At 34.1% G+C, this 17,450-nt stretch overlaps 1 protein-coding gene across 3 annotated transcripts in view; it reads right to left on the minus strand.

Annotated features, from left to right (window-relative positions):
* LOC128995098 (histone-lysine N-methyltransferase PRDM9-like) overlaps window positions 1-17,402 on the minus strand; it is a 22,724-nt gene extending 5,322 nt beyond the window's left edge. The window contains exons 1-11 of one of the 3 annotated variants that reach the window (XM_054419997.1): window positions 17,229-17,402; window positions 15,422-15,567; window positions 14,599-14,682; window positions 13,473-13,850; window positions 11,784-12,099; window positions 9,394-9,542; window positions 8,341-8,505; window positions 7,590-7,657; window positions 7,204-7,303; window positions 6,685-6,813; window positions 3,056-3,360 (exon numbers count right to left, since the gene is read on the minus strand). In XM_054419997.1, the coding sequence (XP_054275972.1) occupies window positions 6,691-6,813; window positions 7,204-7,303; window positions 7,590-7,657; window positions 8,341-8,505; window positions 9,394-9,542; window positions 11,784-12,099; window positions 13,473-13,850; window positions 14,599-14,682; window positions 15,422-15,567; window positions 17,229-17,391 (1,692 nt within the window). In that variant the 5' untranslated portion in view covers window positions 17,392-17,402 and the 3' untranslated portion in view covers window positions 3,056-3,360; window positions 6,685-6,690. Of the gene's footprint in view, window positions 1-3,055; window positions 3,361-6,590; window positions 6,814-7,203; window positions 7,304-7,589; window positions 7,658-8,340; window positions 8,506-9,393; window positions 9,543-11,783; window positions 12,100-13,472; window positions 13,851-14,598; window positions 14,683-15,421; window positions 15,568-17,228 lie in introns of those variants that run through there. The other 2 variants (XM_054419998.1, XM_054419996.1) reach the window with 2 other exon arrangements.
* Between the last annotated feature and the right edge of the window lie 48 nt (window positions 17,403-17,450).

Here is a 17,450-nt window from a genome sequence, read left to right on the forward strand (position 1 = left end):
GTTTGTAAATATCTAGGTTTTTTTTTGATGCTACCTTATTGCAGAAAATGCTCCAAAATTGCAATAAAACTAAAGAAATTTAGGAATACAGTCAAACCTCGTTATAAACGAACCTCAGTAAAACAAATTCCTCGATAAGACATTTTTTTTTAAATCCCCTTGAAACTTGCATAAAAATCAATGCTAAAACACTTCTATTCAACATAGTAATTAGGTTATAAACCTCCATAAGACCTCCATAAACCCCGAAATTTGTTTGTGGCATGGGCTAGGACTGATTAGCCTGTGTACAACGAATATTCTTAGCACAAAACCTCTACAAGACGAATTTGACCTCAATAAGACAAATTTCTCACGATCTTAACCTCTATAGTACTGTACGTAGTTTTCAACGGAAAGTAAATAAAAGAAACGTCTTATAACACTTAAAACATATATTTACGCTTATACTGTTACTCACAAGACGGTAAATATACAAAATAATGCAAATCCTTGATAATACAAATTTTTCCAATACCCCTTGAAATTCGTCTTAGAGAGGTTCGACTGTAAAACAAAACGGCTTAATTGATTTAATTAAGTTCAGCCTTTTTGCTGTTTGTGGGATTTTATTTCAAAAAGCATGATTGTCACCAGCTGTTTTGTAATGGCTGGTTTTGTACCAGCCTTTTTGTAAAAAAAATCACAAATTATAATAATTCTGAATGAACAAAAACCCTAGAATGTTACAGCCCAAATCATCAAAAGTAATGATTTAGACTACAAGTTGTTTTATGAAAACCCCTTACTTTTTACAAAATGGCTGATTTAGTAATGTTACATTTGTACTGCGACATAATAACTTCTTCTCTATTTGAGTTGATAAATTTTTAAAGGTACATAGCTCATTAGTTATGTTAAGAGATTTGATATTTACAAGGTTAAGTGTGTGTTTTAGATTTATTTTACATATTAAGTGCACTAAGTCTTTCTTGAAAAATTCCAAAATGATATAAAGACAATTAAGCATAAGTTTAGGATAATTGAACTGTTTTGGATATTGTTTGCTTGGCTTGTTTTATTTAGTAGGATAGAATAAAAGGTTTATTTTAGGAAATGAATAATGATAATACGCCACAAACACACATATAATGATAATACGCATTTTATAGTGCTAAGAAAAAGAACGGATCAAACCTTAGTGTAATTAATTTTGTGCTGTTGTTATAAAACATTATTAAAGCCTTATGTGCCAAATAGTTATTAGATGATTCATAAGTTTCAAAGAGCAAATAACTTAAAAGTTTAGAACTAGTGAACTTGTGATTAAAAATTGTATTTATGTTTAAGAGTTGTTAAATTATGTGGAGCTTGTCAACTAAATGCAGAATTTCCATATGCATATAATTTAACCCATTTGCACTGTTTTATTTATTTACCAAAAATCCCAGTATCACTGAAACACTAAAAATTAAAAAATAGGCATTTGACTATTTTTTATGATGATTTATAGTATTTTATAGCTGAAAATAATAATAAAATTTATATTTTTATATTATTTTGAATTTTTATATGTATATGTATTTAGGATTAGAATATGTTTACACTGTTTTATATATTTCTCAAAAAAATAGATACATATACCTGCCTGAAAAAATATTAGACCATTTTTTATTTTCTTTTATAGTATTTTATAACTGAAAATAATATAAAACATATAATGTATATAAAATTAAATATTTTATATGAATATGTATATGTATTTAGGACATGTTTTCACTATTTTTAATACTTTTCATAAAAATAGTTAAATATCTGCCTGTATTACGTAAATATGTAATCATTCAAGGAACATAATATTTTGATATATAAATTTAAATATTCTAAGTATATACTGTAGGTATAAATGGTTCATTTTTTTAAAAAACAAAATTTTCAAATTTCATGGATGACGTACCAGTACGTATATATCACTGACTTGTTGTACTGGTACGTCATCCGATGCAAATGGGTTAAAGGCCTTTTCCAAAATATGTAATTGTAAAACATACAAGACCCAGTGAATGTTAAAGCAAGAGATATGGTGTATTGAGATAGGCTTTTGATTATTCATGTAGTCTAGAACTGCAAAACACATTCAAATTAAAACTAAACTAAACTCATTAGTATTATCACAGATTGCTAGAGATTTATAGCGATTTTTGGAGATTAGTACTGTATTAAGTTACTTAAATTAAGTGTACAAAATTCACCAATGTAGTACAACATTTTAAGATTTACATTTAAGCTTTTTGTATAATATGTGTATAATTTATTAAACTTTTTCAAGTTTTTCTTAAAGAAAAAAATAGATATTCATGTGTTATTTATTTTCCGTTGTAGCTTTTTTACCAAGATCAGCTGTTTTTTTTTTCTAGCCAGGATCATTTATTTAGCCAATGATCAGGAACAGCGGGTCCAGTTTCGAACCATCAAAAAACTTCTGACTTTTCTAAGGATCGAACCGGCGACCTTTTCATTGTAAGGCGAGCACAACTTAACAGGGTAATGAGAACAGTAACCGTTAGTGTCAATATCAACTTTTCTTCCCTCGCTTCTAGTGTTAAATGTATTTCTTCTCATAGGAACTGCCTTAATGGGAAATTAGATCTTTTTTGAAAAGGGATAGAACTCAGCTAGCTTAGAAGAAAATTAGAGTTTAGGGGTTCAATTCCAATTATAGACACACTAAGAGGTCACAAACCACAACACTGATACTTCTTCCCAATATATTACTTCTTCAAAGAGTATGTTGAAGATATTTTGTTTTTGTATTTGCACCTACAATACGACTAACACTACAAGGCAACCATTGAAAAATGTTGGGAATAGGAAAACCTGAAATCAGGACAGTTATAGGTCTGCAACAGAACAGTAAACTGTGCAAAACTAAAACATTCAGGATTAAAAGAGCATAAAGCGTTACAATATAAAAATGAGGTTGTATTTTTTTAAAGTTTCACTCTAATGGTTTTACATGTTACCATTAAATTTAAAACAACACAAACAAAACAATAAATATACAAGCATCATTAAGTACAACGGACGGATTTACAAATAACTTAATAATAGAAACCAAATTTTAATCAAAGTAATTTCTAAAAAATTTAGTACTATGATAATGAAAGACTATACAATTTCAATTTAGAAAACACCAAACAATGGACTCTTTGGAATTGATGATTATAAATAAATTACTTTGTTGTTGCAATAGCAAATCACACAAAGCCAGGAAAGTTTTGAACTTTTGAGAAAACTGCAAGCCGTACACCTAACAACTGCATACTTGATTGAAAGGTCTTGATTTGAAACTTGCCCAAAAATATCAGTTTTTCGATAAACCTAAGGGCAGGAACCTCAATTAAAGGGCTGTATTTATTTAATCACATTAAAAATAGTCAGATATATCAGCTGTTAGATTTATTTTGTTTTGGTTTGATTGTTTACTTTTGTTTACCTTGAGTTAACCTTTTGATTCTACCATAGATTTCAATGTTGCATCAAGAGAATTGACAGAAAGTTTTTCTTATAATGTGCGATAGTGTTCAAACCTTTAAATTCTGTTTCAATTGTTTACTCTGTTTACTACAGTGCAATTGATGCTGCAAAGAAACGTTGTGTATATTACTAAGAGACACAAGAACCATAGAGTTTGGACGGAGCCTTGTGTGTTCCAACTGGGGAAAAACACATTTTTAGAGTATTTTCCTTGTGACATTGGCAATGATAAAATTAATTTATATCAAGAAAAAGCACTTAATCAACCAGCAGTTTGCATTGGACATGGCAGTGAAGAATCATCATATCTTCTTTGTGTTCTCTCAGAACAACTAGTTGATATTAATGATATTATTAATAGAACTAAAGCTATAGTGATGGTATGAGTGTCAATAAAATTTTTAAACATCTATCTAGCATAATAATTTAATCTATCGCTTCAAACAAGGCTAATAATTATAATCACTTGATTCATACTTGTTTCTTGATTAATAAATAAATATGCACATCTCAATCATGAAATATAAACTGTAAAAATACTGTATGTATAAATTCTACTTTCACTAACATGAAACTTAATCTAAGGGTTTTGATGCTAATATTTTCAGTCAGTTCAGACCGTAAAGTGAGTACTTTTAACCCTCCGAGTGTTATGTGTTGAAATGTCTACACATAACACACTCTGTGTAGTGTTTTGTGTCGAAATTTCAACTCACAAATACTGTTTACGGCGAAGGCTCTATGACTGACAAAATTGGATTGAACTGGATCGAGTTAGGTATCGTTTTATTTGGCAGATTCTAAGCTTTCTCCCGAGGTCTGTCTCTAAGCGCTTTTTTTTCTCGGGCCGTTCATAATTGTAGCAGACAGCTGACGTGCGTATTTGTAAACAGCTTGGTTAACCTCGCACTGATGACTGATGTCTTTTATTACGTTTATCATTGTTTTAGTGTTAAAAATCAAAAGTAGTGATATACGTGGTTGTGGGGCATTATAAGAAGATTTAAGTGATTTTGAAGGGCTGGTTGATGATCCTGAAGAAGTAGGTAGTGATATTGATGTAAATTATCAGCCAGATTCCTAGCTATGGTTAGGCTATGTATTCTTAGCTAAACGCTATGTACTGAAATCTGTTTTTTGCCCATAACTTATTTATTTGCAAATCTACTTCCTTATATTATCATATATTTGTAATCCTTATAAAATTTAGAACAAAGTGGCTATTTTCAAATATTTATAGGCCTATAATTTACACAATTTCATTGAGCGCGAACTTATTTTTTTTTTTTTATTTTCCAAAATATTTTTTTTTACCTAAACATTTTTTTTTAAACAAATGTTCCTTATGTTTTATGTATAATATTGAAGCCCATGATTTTCCAAACAAAATGGTATAAAACAGTATAATTAACATTGTTTTTAAGCTTCTCAGATCCGTTTTAATAAAACCTTGCAAATGCGCAAAAAATAGGCAGACATTAAGGCCAAAACTAGGGACACTCGGAGGGTTAAGTTTTTAACACTCTAACAAAGTGTTTTTTTTTCCTTGAGCCTATGAAATTGTACTAGTTTAATCAAGTAAACAAAATTTACCCAAGGAATCTAGCATTTAAATTTAATTACATTATTCCGGGCTATTTATTACCTAAATGACACATTAATTTTCATTCCAATATCACAGAAGTTATATTAAGCTTAACCTAACTGAAAAACTATTTTCAAAATCCTTCAAATTAATCGAATCCCTTAAAAAAAGAATATGAATTTCCTGAAACCCCTGAATTTTCACGCCTTCTACTACAGACAGGCAGATTCAACCCGATAAGGCATAACTGAAACATTAACACTACAATGAATTTCTTCTATAGCTGAAATCATTGAATATTGATAGAAGTATAGAAGTAGACATCCTATTCCCATGTAGAATTGTTTTGGTTTGACAATGGATAGTTGAATTGAGCTATTAAAATCTTTAACCTTCAGTTTTTGGTACTTTGTTTAATGTGACATCAAATAAACTATACTTACAATAGATTGTCTTTACAATTGAGGAGCTAACATGCAAACCGTGTTTTGTCCAATATTTTTCAAAACTCAGCTGATGATTGATTCTAATTTATTTTCTCCATTTCCACTCAAGGTAACATTGCTTTTCAGGCGAAATAAGCTTTTTCCCATTTAAAACTGATATTGAAAACTGGGTGTTCGTGCAGAGTGAGTTTTGTCCTCAGGTGGCTGTAATGCAAAGCGTGTTTTGTCCAACTGGCCAATGGATGCAGCCCTTTTGGTCACATGATCCTTTTTAATGCACCAATCGTCGAAGGACAAGCAGATGAATTTGATGATGAAGAAGAGTGTGATTGCTTAGCCCATGAATACCCATGAATAGCCCACTTACATGTGTAGTGTTTAAAGCATTGAACAGCCAACTCTTAGTAATTATTATTATTACTTTAAATGAGTACCTACTTAATGTTTGTGCGGAGGATCTCAAAATAATGTTTAATTTTTTTAAATATTATTACTCAACAAGTTACATACATTTGTAATGTTTTTAGCATTGAACAGCCAACTTTTATTGATTTTAATGTTTAATTTTTCAAACTGATACTAAACATATTACATGTGTAATGTTTAGAGCACTAAACAGCCAATTCTTAACCATTGTAATGTTTAATTTTTAAAATTAACATTAAACCCATTTTTAATTCAAAACGTGTTTTGTCCCAACACGTTCCATTCAAAGCGTGTTTTATCCAAAAGGTCCATGCAAAACGTGTTTTGTCCAAACTTTATAACATTTTTTAAATGATTAAATTAATATATAACTAGATAAAACCTTAGGCTATTGGGTACTTTTCTAGAAGTGCAGTCAACAAGTAAAAAAAAAAATCAATAAAATCCTTCCATCCAAAACTTTTTTTTCAGTTTTCTGTGCTTCCTGAAAAGTACACAAACTGTGACAAAACACGGTTTGCATTTTAGCTCCTCAATTTGGCTTTGTAAAATAATTAACATATTAGAGTAATTTTTATCAACACGCTCTTTAAGAGACTCAATCAACTATGATATGGATAAAAAAGGCTACAACTAGTCCAAATAAAATTGGATGTCTACTTCAAAATTTATAAGGCAACGTTTACGTTCACAACCAGTTGTTTGACTCACAGTTAGTTACGACAGGTGTACATGCACCAGCGGGTTAGGGTTACGAGCCACGGGCGCAGGCGAGTCTGGGTGTTGGCTCTTGATGTGGTTGGCGCACTGGGTCGACTGTCGGAACGCTTTACCACAGACCTACAAACATCGAGGTATGGACGTAGTAAATATTAGTTTGGCAAAAAGATCCAGTACACTTTCAATGCAGGACAACTTAAAAGAGTACATTGGATATGATGACAGCAGATTTCTTCAAAAGTCGAAATAGTAATTATGCAAGATATGTACAAAACCCTTAAAAACATTTTTTGTCCATAACTGTCTTTGCCTACACTTGACTTACCTCTAGGGGGCAAAATATTGTAAGTTTTCACTTCTTTGGGTTATCAAAAGTATGGTCCATCTGGACGTTTTCTCAGATAAACTAGCTTCTATTCCCCATTTTTCAAGAATCAAAATTCCTACCTAGAACCTTTTGTTTTTGTTCAACAATAATAAATATTTCAGGTTGATTAGTAGAGTATTTACCTGACAGAGGTATGGGAGTTCTCCCGTGTGTACTCGATGGTGACGGACGACATCTCCTCGCTTGGCGAACCCTCGTCCACAAACATCACACACGTGAGGTCTTTCGGCAACAACAACAACAACAGTAACAATCATTTAATAATAACTGAATCTAGCAATCATAAGCATTGTCAGAATACGCTTGATGAATATGAGTATATATTATCGATAGGATGATCAAAAAGATTCTTCATAACTTTACACACGTCACATAGATAATTCAATAACAATTATGGTTGAATAGGATCTATAAAGACTACTAACTGTGCATTTTTGTGGATAGGAATAGCAACACAAAAGACAAATCACTTAACATATTGTAGAGTGTATTTCAAACTAAGCAATACCTTTCTCCAGTGTGCGTTCGTCGATGGATCACCAGATGAGAGCTGCGCGAGAATCCTTCTCCACAAACCTACGCAATACACGCATACAAGGTCACTCGTCAACATGGTGATTTTGATTTGAAAACAATACACACATTAAAAGACAACAAACATAAACGATTTTGATAGTCATAAAAAAACATGACAACATATTTTTGTTGCTGATAAATTTGCATCTGAATTGTCGAATTTAATAAATGCAGTGTCATGTTATCAATGAAAAATCAAGCGTACCGCCCTGATGATGTGCTCTATTTTTTTTCATAAAACAAATTGCAATTAACTTATTCTTCGGCAAATCGTTTTGTCAGCAACACAGGTATAAGCCTTTGTTTGTTATTCCTTTGCAGAGGTCAAAATTGTGGCATTCTAAGCCAATGCACAACAAATGAGTGAATGAAAACACCGTTATGTTTTCTTAGCAAAGTTTTACAGTATTTCATAGCCTTTAACAGTTTTCAAGTAAGATTGTGTCTGATTTTGTTTCCCCTCATATGGTCTGATCCAAGCGCTTCTGATTGGACTAAAATAAAAACCTTTAACTGGAGGTAGCTAAATCAGCACCAATTCCATACTTACCATGCACTTTATCAAAATAATCCAACATTTATGTACTCACTACACATTTGTTGAAGACTCTGTATTCCTAAACATTTGGTCCACCAAAAGCCATTTAGTTAAGTTAGATAGTTAGGACGTTTGTAATGATTACCTCGCACACGTACGGCCGCTCGCCAGTATGTGTACGTTGGTGTTTGACAAAGTCCCCCTTGGAGTAGAAGCCCTGCGGACACTCCGCACACTGAAAGGGCCGAACCTCGTTGTGTGTCTTTGTGTGCTGCTTCAACGTGGACTTTTGACAAAACGCCTTACCACACTGTGAACAACACACATGTTATTTGTGCAGAGTAACACTTTGTTGCATAAGAAAGAAACACTTGTACACAAAACTTTGGGAAACTATACATCACATCACTAAATTTACTGTAAAACATGATGGGAATTATTTTGAAAAGGGATTAGCTAGCTTACGTGAGAAAATTTTTCAGGGAGGGATTGAAGAGAAATGTAAGTTAAAAATCAACATTTCTCTTCAATCTACTCTCTAAATAAGTTCTATATTATGACGAAATATCAATGAAAACGCCATAAGGTTAAAAAAAAAACCACTAACAATGCCTGATTTGAGATACAGCCACAAAGAAGCCATCCATCCTATCACATTGTACCCTTACTCAGGTCAACTGTTTACTTTAGGTTGGCTGCTTTCACCAAAGTCTTCCAGAGACATCTAAAACCCTCGCATATTAGACCTGAGCAAGACAGGAATTGAACCCTCAATCTATGATGTCTAACCCGAGGCCAAGAGTATTAGTTCTAAGCTTAGCACACAGATAGCAACACATATCAGGACACCTTTACGCCTTCTAATTACAGTCGACTCTTCACTCTCGCTGAGGCTAGACGACTTCTGGTAAAAAGTTATCAATATGCTGCAGCACATAAAGCTGATGCATCTGATAGATCCTCCTCCATTTTTTTAGAACCATTAGAACCTTCAAGGAGTGCTTGCACTTGTGGTATGGACTCGCTGCAGTGTGGACGGTCACCGTAAAGCGGGAGATAAGAACCTTGGCCAAGAGTGTAGAGGAACCTTTAGTTATGTTTGGATAGGTGAACAGGTAAGTGCAAATTTGTCACTCATGATAAAATATTACAAATTGAGATAGAGAAAGTGTAAACTATAATTAATACAGATAGTTACCTCCTGACAGAGGTAAGGTTTGACGCCGGTGTGAGTGTTGATGTGATCACGCAACAAACAGCTGAAGGCGAACCTACGACCACATGTGTCACAGATGAAGTTCTTATCTTGACTCTTCAGTCTTCCCCTCAAGTCATCTGTGTGTAAACCTGAATAATAAATCCCTTATAATTTGTAAGAATCAGAAGAAATGTCAATAAAAGAGAGTAGTTTGTAAGTTCTGTTATCTAAAACTGAAACCTACCAAGAGAACTATGACGTCCCTACATCCCCCACCAGTCTTCTACTTCTAACAATGGTGCTCAGCATAACAAAAAGCTGTACAAAAATGTGCAGTTTCAGTACTTTGGAAACTTTTCTCAAAAGTAGTACAGGAGTTTCAAACAATTATTCAAAAGGGGTTTCAAGCAATGGAGAGAGGTTTCAAAAACCAACTACACTTATTCCTCCACAAATTGAGGTTATGTTGTAGGCCTTTTATATGAACACATTTTTTCATAGATTAAAATAACTTTTCGTAATTGACAAAAAAACTGTGATTCAACTGTAACTCAATACTCGTTATTATTATTATTCGAGATGGGGAAGCCATCTACTGTATGTGCGTATTTTAACACAAATATGAGTGAAGGTTGAGTGTAGAATGGAGTGTGATGCCTTGTGTTGCTTTGTTACTGACTAAGACCAGCTGTTTCATTAGTCAGTACTTTATTAAAAGCCGAATGATAAACCACAGCTAGGTCCATGTTTCGAACCATCAAAAAGCTACACACTTTTCTCAGGATGGAACCAGCGACCTTTTGATTACCAGGCGAGCACTATAACCACTGAGCTACCCAGCTATTTTGATCTCTAATATGAATCTTATATAAATAAAATTAGAGTTTTGACTGTACATTGCTCAGAATCATAAACTTTTAGGTTATGTTTGCGTTTTATACATTAAAGAACCCGAAACAAGTCTCATCTAAATTTCTGTCTGTCTGTCCTGTCTCTGTCTTCATGTCTGTCACGGCCCAAGAGCCATTTTACGCGGCCTTCTCCTGAAAAACGAGAGTACCTATCAAGTTCCAAATTATTTTAATGTATTCACTGGATTGGCGAGATTGTCTTTATCCATTAAAATATGGCGTCACTACTTTGTAAATAAAATGACAGACGTTTAAAAACCCATTTTGTGCGATCTTTTGTAAAGTTTTCCCAATGTTTATCACATATTCATCTATGAAATAACGAACAACTGTTCGAATCAAGATTATTTCTTCTAGCTGTCACTGATATGTTTACATTGAATGTTGTTTACAAATACCGTAACCAATTCCGATCACGTTTTGAAAGCAAATGGAAACCAAGTAAGATTAAAAACGTTTTTTTCATACATAACGGATTTAATTAATCGCAAGTGCAATAATTTGTAGGGTAACCATAAACGAAAATAGAGATTCTTTGTGTATAAAATTGTTCTTGAGTTTTGATAACTGGGGAAAAGACCTTGAATCAGTGTTGTACATGGCTGGGAAACTTACATTTTTTAATTTCGCCGAAATGCATCTCCTGTAATAGGATACATTAGGATCGACCGGCGGATACAGGTAATTTATCCTTTTATTGATTGTCATACCGATCCGGAACAACAACAAACAACATAAAATGAAGTTATGTATAATAGTTTGGCCAGCATATCTGAAAATATGCAAACCAACTGTTGTTCTTTATACTGTATATAAGAAGGTTTCAACTGAATACTATAAGATCCCCGTGCGTAGAACGGGTACACAGCTAGTATGGCAATAATATTACTTAAAATGGGGATGCAACTAGCGTGCATTTTGAAGAAAGAGTGTGAATTAAATGACATGCCTATTTATACTTATTAACTAAGATGAACTGTTTATTTAGCGAGTATAATTTACCATACCAATGATCAAGGACAGCTGGGTCCAGTTTTGAGTCATCAAAAAGCTACTGACTTTATTCATGTAATCTTTCAAAGGAATGCCAATTAGCCAGGGATAGTAAGGCATTTTTTGAAAGGGAAATGAGTTAAGCTAGCTTACATGGCAAATTTAGAGCCCAGGAGCAAAGAGATAAACCGTAAAATAACACAAAACACAACACTAATATTTCATCACTGATGTAGATTATTTCTTCAACCTACTTTTAGATAAAGTCCTACATCAGGACGAAATATCAGTTTGGTGTTTTAAGTGCTTTTACTTTCTATATATTATAGCTCCTGGACTTAAATTTTCCAAGATAAGCTAGCTGAACTCAATTACTTTACAAAAATTTCCTGTCTTTACTCAGGACAGGTTCAAACCATTTCTCATTCCTCAAGCACAATGGCCAATCAGTTACCCACCAGAAATGATAATTAACTTAGCACGTACCATTACCATCTGTCACAGTGTTGCCGCAATCCGTGTGTGACCTGACGTGGGTCAGATACAGGTGATAGTCTGTGATACGTTTACTGCACACATCACAGCCAAAGCGTCCGTCCTCGCCTCTATGTACAGAGTTGCGATGTTGCACGGCCTCTCGGTGAAAGTCGAACTTGATAGGACACAACTCACAAGAGAACTGGACTTTCACTTTGTGTACCTTAAGTTTGTGAAGGCGAAGGTTACCTTTTGAATGCAGTTTTTTACTACAAATATCACACTGTTGTAGGTACTTTTTCCTTTTCTTTCGTGGTTGGATCTCCTGCAAACCAGGTAATCTGATACAAACTAATAGTGTGTACTTCATTCATTATGTAAAGTAGTGATGCTCCATCCACTACCAGCAATTTCGAATCTTGAAACCGAAACTAAAATAATAGAATCCAACATTTTGAAACCTCAACGCAAAACTTGTTTACTTGCCTCCAAGGTAACAAAAAAATATAAGTTGCTAGTAAGATGTTGATTATGCAATTGAAACTGAAAGAAATTGAACTCCTGACCCTGACACAATAACATGACTAGCCTATACCAATACACTTTGAGACCTAAAAATAAATTTTTCATAAACAACAAACACAGACATAAATATGAGATTGATACGTTATTGAAACAATAGCCTACTTAGTTTTTAATCGCTGACTGAATCTTGAAACCAAAACTTTTCTCAAGTATTGGTTTTTTTGAGATTTGGTTTGGACGCATCACTAATGTGAAGCCATTTCTAAAAGTTACACTTACACCAGAGTGAGGAACACATGTTCATGTTCTAGGAAACCAAGAAACACTAATTTTTTAACAGAAACATTTTGATGTTGCAAACAGTTTTTAGAACAAATGTTCCTGTACTTCTACGCTGGTTACTGGGTAGGTAATAGGTAATAGGTAACACTTCCTCACTACTCCCCATGCCTACTCAACACCACATGACTGATACTGAGTGATACTGAAATGAGTGTTACCAACAAAAAGTTCCAAATATTTTGTTCCAAACTCCACTGTAAACGTGGCTCTTGTTATTGATATTAATACCTACTATTATTACCCATTAAGATGGGGATACCACCTAGGTGTGTATTTATTTAACCCAAATATGGTTGAAAGATGAGTGTAGAATGAAGTGAGATCCCTTGTATAGCTTTGTTACTGACTGAGACCAAATGTTTCATTAGCCACGACCACTTATTAAAAGCCATTTAATCAAGGACAGGTGGGTCTGATTTGGAGCCATCAAAAAGCTATTAAATTTTCTCAGGATCGAACCGGCGACCTTTTGAAGTTACTGCCACTGTGCTACTGGGTTACTCATTTCGAGGTTACTGTTAGTGTTGGGTTAAGTCCCTCCCAACTCATCATGTACCATAATAGCTTAATTTTCCTGTTTCTTTCTTTAGTCTTGTATCAACATACACATTACATGGCTAAAACTTAAATTAATTGATTGCATAAGAATTTATAAAAAACCCTAATTTTAAGTTGGGCTTACCCACGTACAAAAAGTTATTACATTTTAAGAAGTGGAAATCTGAAAAAATAAGGAGTGCACCATCAGAGAACCCATGAGCCGCATGTTTACACGTACACTAACAACTAAGTTACACTTTATTTATAGCGTAGGTGCTTAAAACCACTTACCTCTATATTTTCAGGTTCACATTTTTCAGTCAAGCTTTCGTCTTCCGAAGAACTACCATTAGTATTATCATCGTTCAGTGAAATTCCCAAAACGTCATGCTCTTCGGACACTTCATCACAATTGATATCTGGTTCTGAACATTGCTCTTCTTGGACTTCTGACGATACATTATTCTTATTTTTAGAAGGCACATCACATGTGTATTCTTCAATAGGAACATCTTTATTCTTCTCTTTACTAACTGATGCAACATCATTAGTCACATTGACCTCATCATTCGGAAGATGAGATTGGAGGTGATGTATTTTTAATGGAAGTTCTGTATAGGTGATTTTGCAAACCTCGATATCATCTGGCAATTCTTGTTTCACTTCAACCTGGTGAAAAAAGTAAAGCTAATAATAAATAATATTTAATAATTAGTGAAGAGCTACATTTCATTTGGATGATGATTTGGATGATCCCATGGTCAGTAGGTAGTCAAATATAAGTCCTCGGGTGACGATTGTGTCATTAAATAAGCTGAACCAGAGGCTAAGTTCAGCTTATTCAAAGATGCGGTCCTAACCTGAAGACCAAGAAGATTTTACTACCTATATTTCATGAATACAAAAAACAAAACTCCAACACCTTGTACAAGTGTGGGAAAGTTGAAAGAAAGTAAATTTCAACCAACATTAAACTAAAAACGGCTGTTCTTAGTTGAGATTTATTTCATAATTCATGGATAAATGACGTTTGCTGTTTGACTAGGGATAGTAGACTGAATAGGCTAAAATGTTAATCTACAAAGGAACAACTACCTTTTACAAAAGTTATGAACAATGTAAATGAACTCATTAGAGTCGGGACCACATAAGTTTGCAGTTGAGGGAGGAGCCTATCTACCATATGGGTTTGAATGAACCAATGAGAACCGTGCGGTGTTGCCAAATCTAATAATACCAGCTGATTTGAAAATATTGCTTAGTATATATTTTATTAGTGCGATGTGGCAACGTTACACTAGCCTTGTCTTGTGATTGGCTGCCACCAACTGCAAACTTACGTGGTCCCGACTCTAGTTATTCAGCTATTTTCTAAGAATACGCTACTTATTTTGCTTGTATATGCCTTGATTTTTACCCATTGAAAGTTGTCAAAACTGTCTGGTCCGAGAGGATCGGACGAGTGAGAGTCGATAAGGTCAGTTCTCGCTCCCAGCTCCATCTGTAACCAATCACAGTTTCACAGATCGATGGTTCACTTAGTTAGGCAGTAGAGAGGCCAATGCTTATTTTAAGAGAAATATTTTTCATATTGTTATTTTCATTATTAATCATATTGGTTTTCATTGTTATTTCATATATTATCATTATTAAGGACGTAGCCAGTGGAAGTGCTGAGGGTGCTCCAGCACCTCCAAAAATGTTCATAAAATAAAGTTGTCTAACAAAAACTAACTGAGGCTTTTTATCCTGTTCAATAAACCTGTGTTGATGCCATGCCGGTTGGTTTATCGAAGTAGTGAGCAACGTTAGTTGAGATGTTATGTCTTCCTACGCAAAATCACCAATTAAGTCATTGAAGGATTCAAAACTATCCTGACTTTTACTATTAAGCTAAGCCGTTAACAACTAGATTGGTGTACCAGAGCTTTCAAGTAACCAATGTCAATTACGCAAGCAAATTGTACAAAACATCTCACACAATCGCGGCAATTTCTGTGATCGGCCTAATTACTTGGCGATTACTAATTACATCATCCAGTGCGGTAAAATCCGTAATTTGTGATAGTTTCCCACAATCTAAATTTTTGACAACACAACTCCACGCCCAAATTCACAAATTTTTTCTGGTCATCAAAATTCACATACAACTCCCAGTTTTCTGGTTTCCAGATCGGTTTGGCACCCTGCAAAGACAATAGAGAAAAATTTTACCAGGTACTATAGAAAATTATACTTACAAAATGGGACAAGCCATTAGTTTTTGGCAACAGAGGCGGCTTCTTGCTCTTTTTGTGTTTAACACTACCGGTACCGGTATCTTTTCTTTCCGAGCTACTTTCAACTTGTCTGCAGCTATTGGTAATTCTTCTTTGCTTCTTATTTCCTAAAAAATTTATACTTATTTAATCACAATGCTATTAGGGTTCTTACTATAAAATAGGCTATGCAGACTTGTGAAAAGAAACATGTTAACTTTAAACTTTTTTAATGATGCTAATGTTCAAGACATCTTGTTTTGAGTGAGAAAAACAGCTTAAAAATCCACACTTAAGATTCCCCATTGAACTAGAATCCCAAATCTGGTAGAGTAAGTTTAGCTTATTAATAACTTAGTTTCATTTATTAAACATCAATAAAAACTTAAACCATTCATAAGTAAACTAAAATTCAATGTGTACCTAACTTACATTAAAAAAAGCATAAGGCCTAGGCTATTGTAGAAACGATATATCGAACCGAATCAAAATCGAGATAAGTTATTATAGTTAGGCTACGTAGGCTAATCGGCTAATTAATAATATACTCCTATTGCGTTTTCTATGCGGAACTGTAGGTTATCCAAATGGATTTACTTACATTAGGCTATAGAGAGAGAGAGAGAGAGAGAATAACTTTTAATCAAAATCGTTAAGATTTGACAGGCGTCAGAGTAATGTTATTGTTATAATAGGTGAGATTGTGTAGTGAGTGTACTTCAGATAATAGGTTCTCTCCAGTTCATGAATTCTTTAACAGAATAGAAGGGACGTTGGGAAAGCCACTGCTTCAGGTGAGATTTTACTTGGTTGGGTCACACAGACTTCAGTTCTTCTGGTAGAATATTGTAGAATCTGGCTCCGGCGTAGGAAGGTTTCATCTCGAAAAACTTCCTGTGATGAAAGGGCAGGTTGAAATCTCCAGCATGTCTGGTTTTGTAGGAGTGAAGATGGCCATTTCTTTTGAGGCTTCTGGAGCATGCGGAGTCCACAGCTTCTAAGATGTATATGGCTACAACAGTGAGTATTCCCCAATCCCTGAAAGTCGTTCTGCAGCTATCTCGCCAACCCAACTTTGCCATTGTTCGTATGGCTCTCTTCTGGAGAAGTAGGACTCTTTCCAGATTGGCGCAGGATGATCCTCCCCAGAGGGATACTCCATAGTTCATGTTGCTCTCGAAGAGAGCGTGGTAAACGACTCTTGCTGTTTCCAATGTACTGGAGGCCATGACTCTTCTGATTGTGAATAATGCGCTACTTAACTTCATGCAGAGGATATCTACATGGGGTATCCATGTAAAAGTGGAATCGATGGTCACTATATAGGCTACTAATTATTCCGTAGGCCTATAGGTGCCTCCAAACGAACACCATTAGCTTTAACATAATGATTTTATCTTTTTTAGGCCTATAAATAACCAGAGGAAGCTAGACGAAATATCCCACAGTGGATGAGCGTAGGCTATGGTTAAAAATGTTTCGATAAAGATTGAACTAGGCCTACTGTAAGTGATGACATAGAAGAATAGAAAAAAACCCATAGATAGTCAACTACAATTTTATTTTTCTTACTACACAATTGAGATAGATACTAGTGGAGGTGGAATTTCTTAAAATAGAGAAACTTTCTGAGCTCAAAGCAGTAAGTTACCTACTTAAGCTTACCGGTACCTACTTAAAATTGCAAGTGAGAAAGACTCGGTTTATTAAAGCTTACTTACAATAACAACAAGATTAATCAAAATTTTAGGTAAACATTTCAAAACCATACAAATTAAGTTTAAGTTACCCGTGTTGGTTTTCTCATTTTCAACTTCAGACATTTCTTCAAGAACATCCATAACCACTGCTATTTGCTCAAGGTTAATTAAAGACTTCTCTCTTGCTTTTCGAGGAAAATGTTCTCGTTTTTCTTGGGTTCCATTTTTAAAATTTCTTTTAGACTTTGCCATAGTTGTATTCAGAAAACGATGTTACTAACGAAAACCAAGATAAGTAAACAAACAATGAA

This window comes from Macrosteles quadrilineatus, unplaced genomic scaffold (assembly GCF_028750875.1).
Source record: "Macrosteles quadrilineatus isolate MER2022 unplaced genomic scaffold, UCM_ALF_1.0 Scaffold_5__1_contigs__length_97177068, whole genome shotgun sequence".
In the NCBI taxonomy this organism is placed as follows: Eukaryota; Metazoa; Arthropoda; class Insecta; order Hemiptera; family Cicadellidae; genus Macrosteles; species Macrosteles quadrilineatus.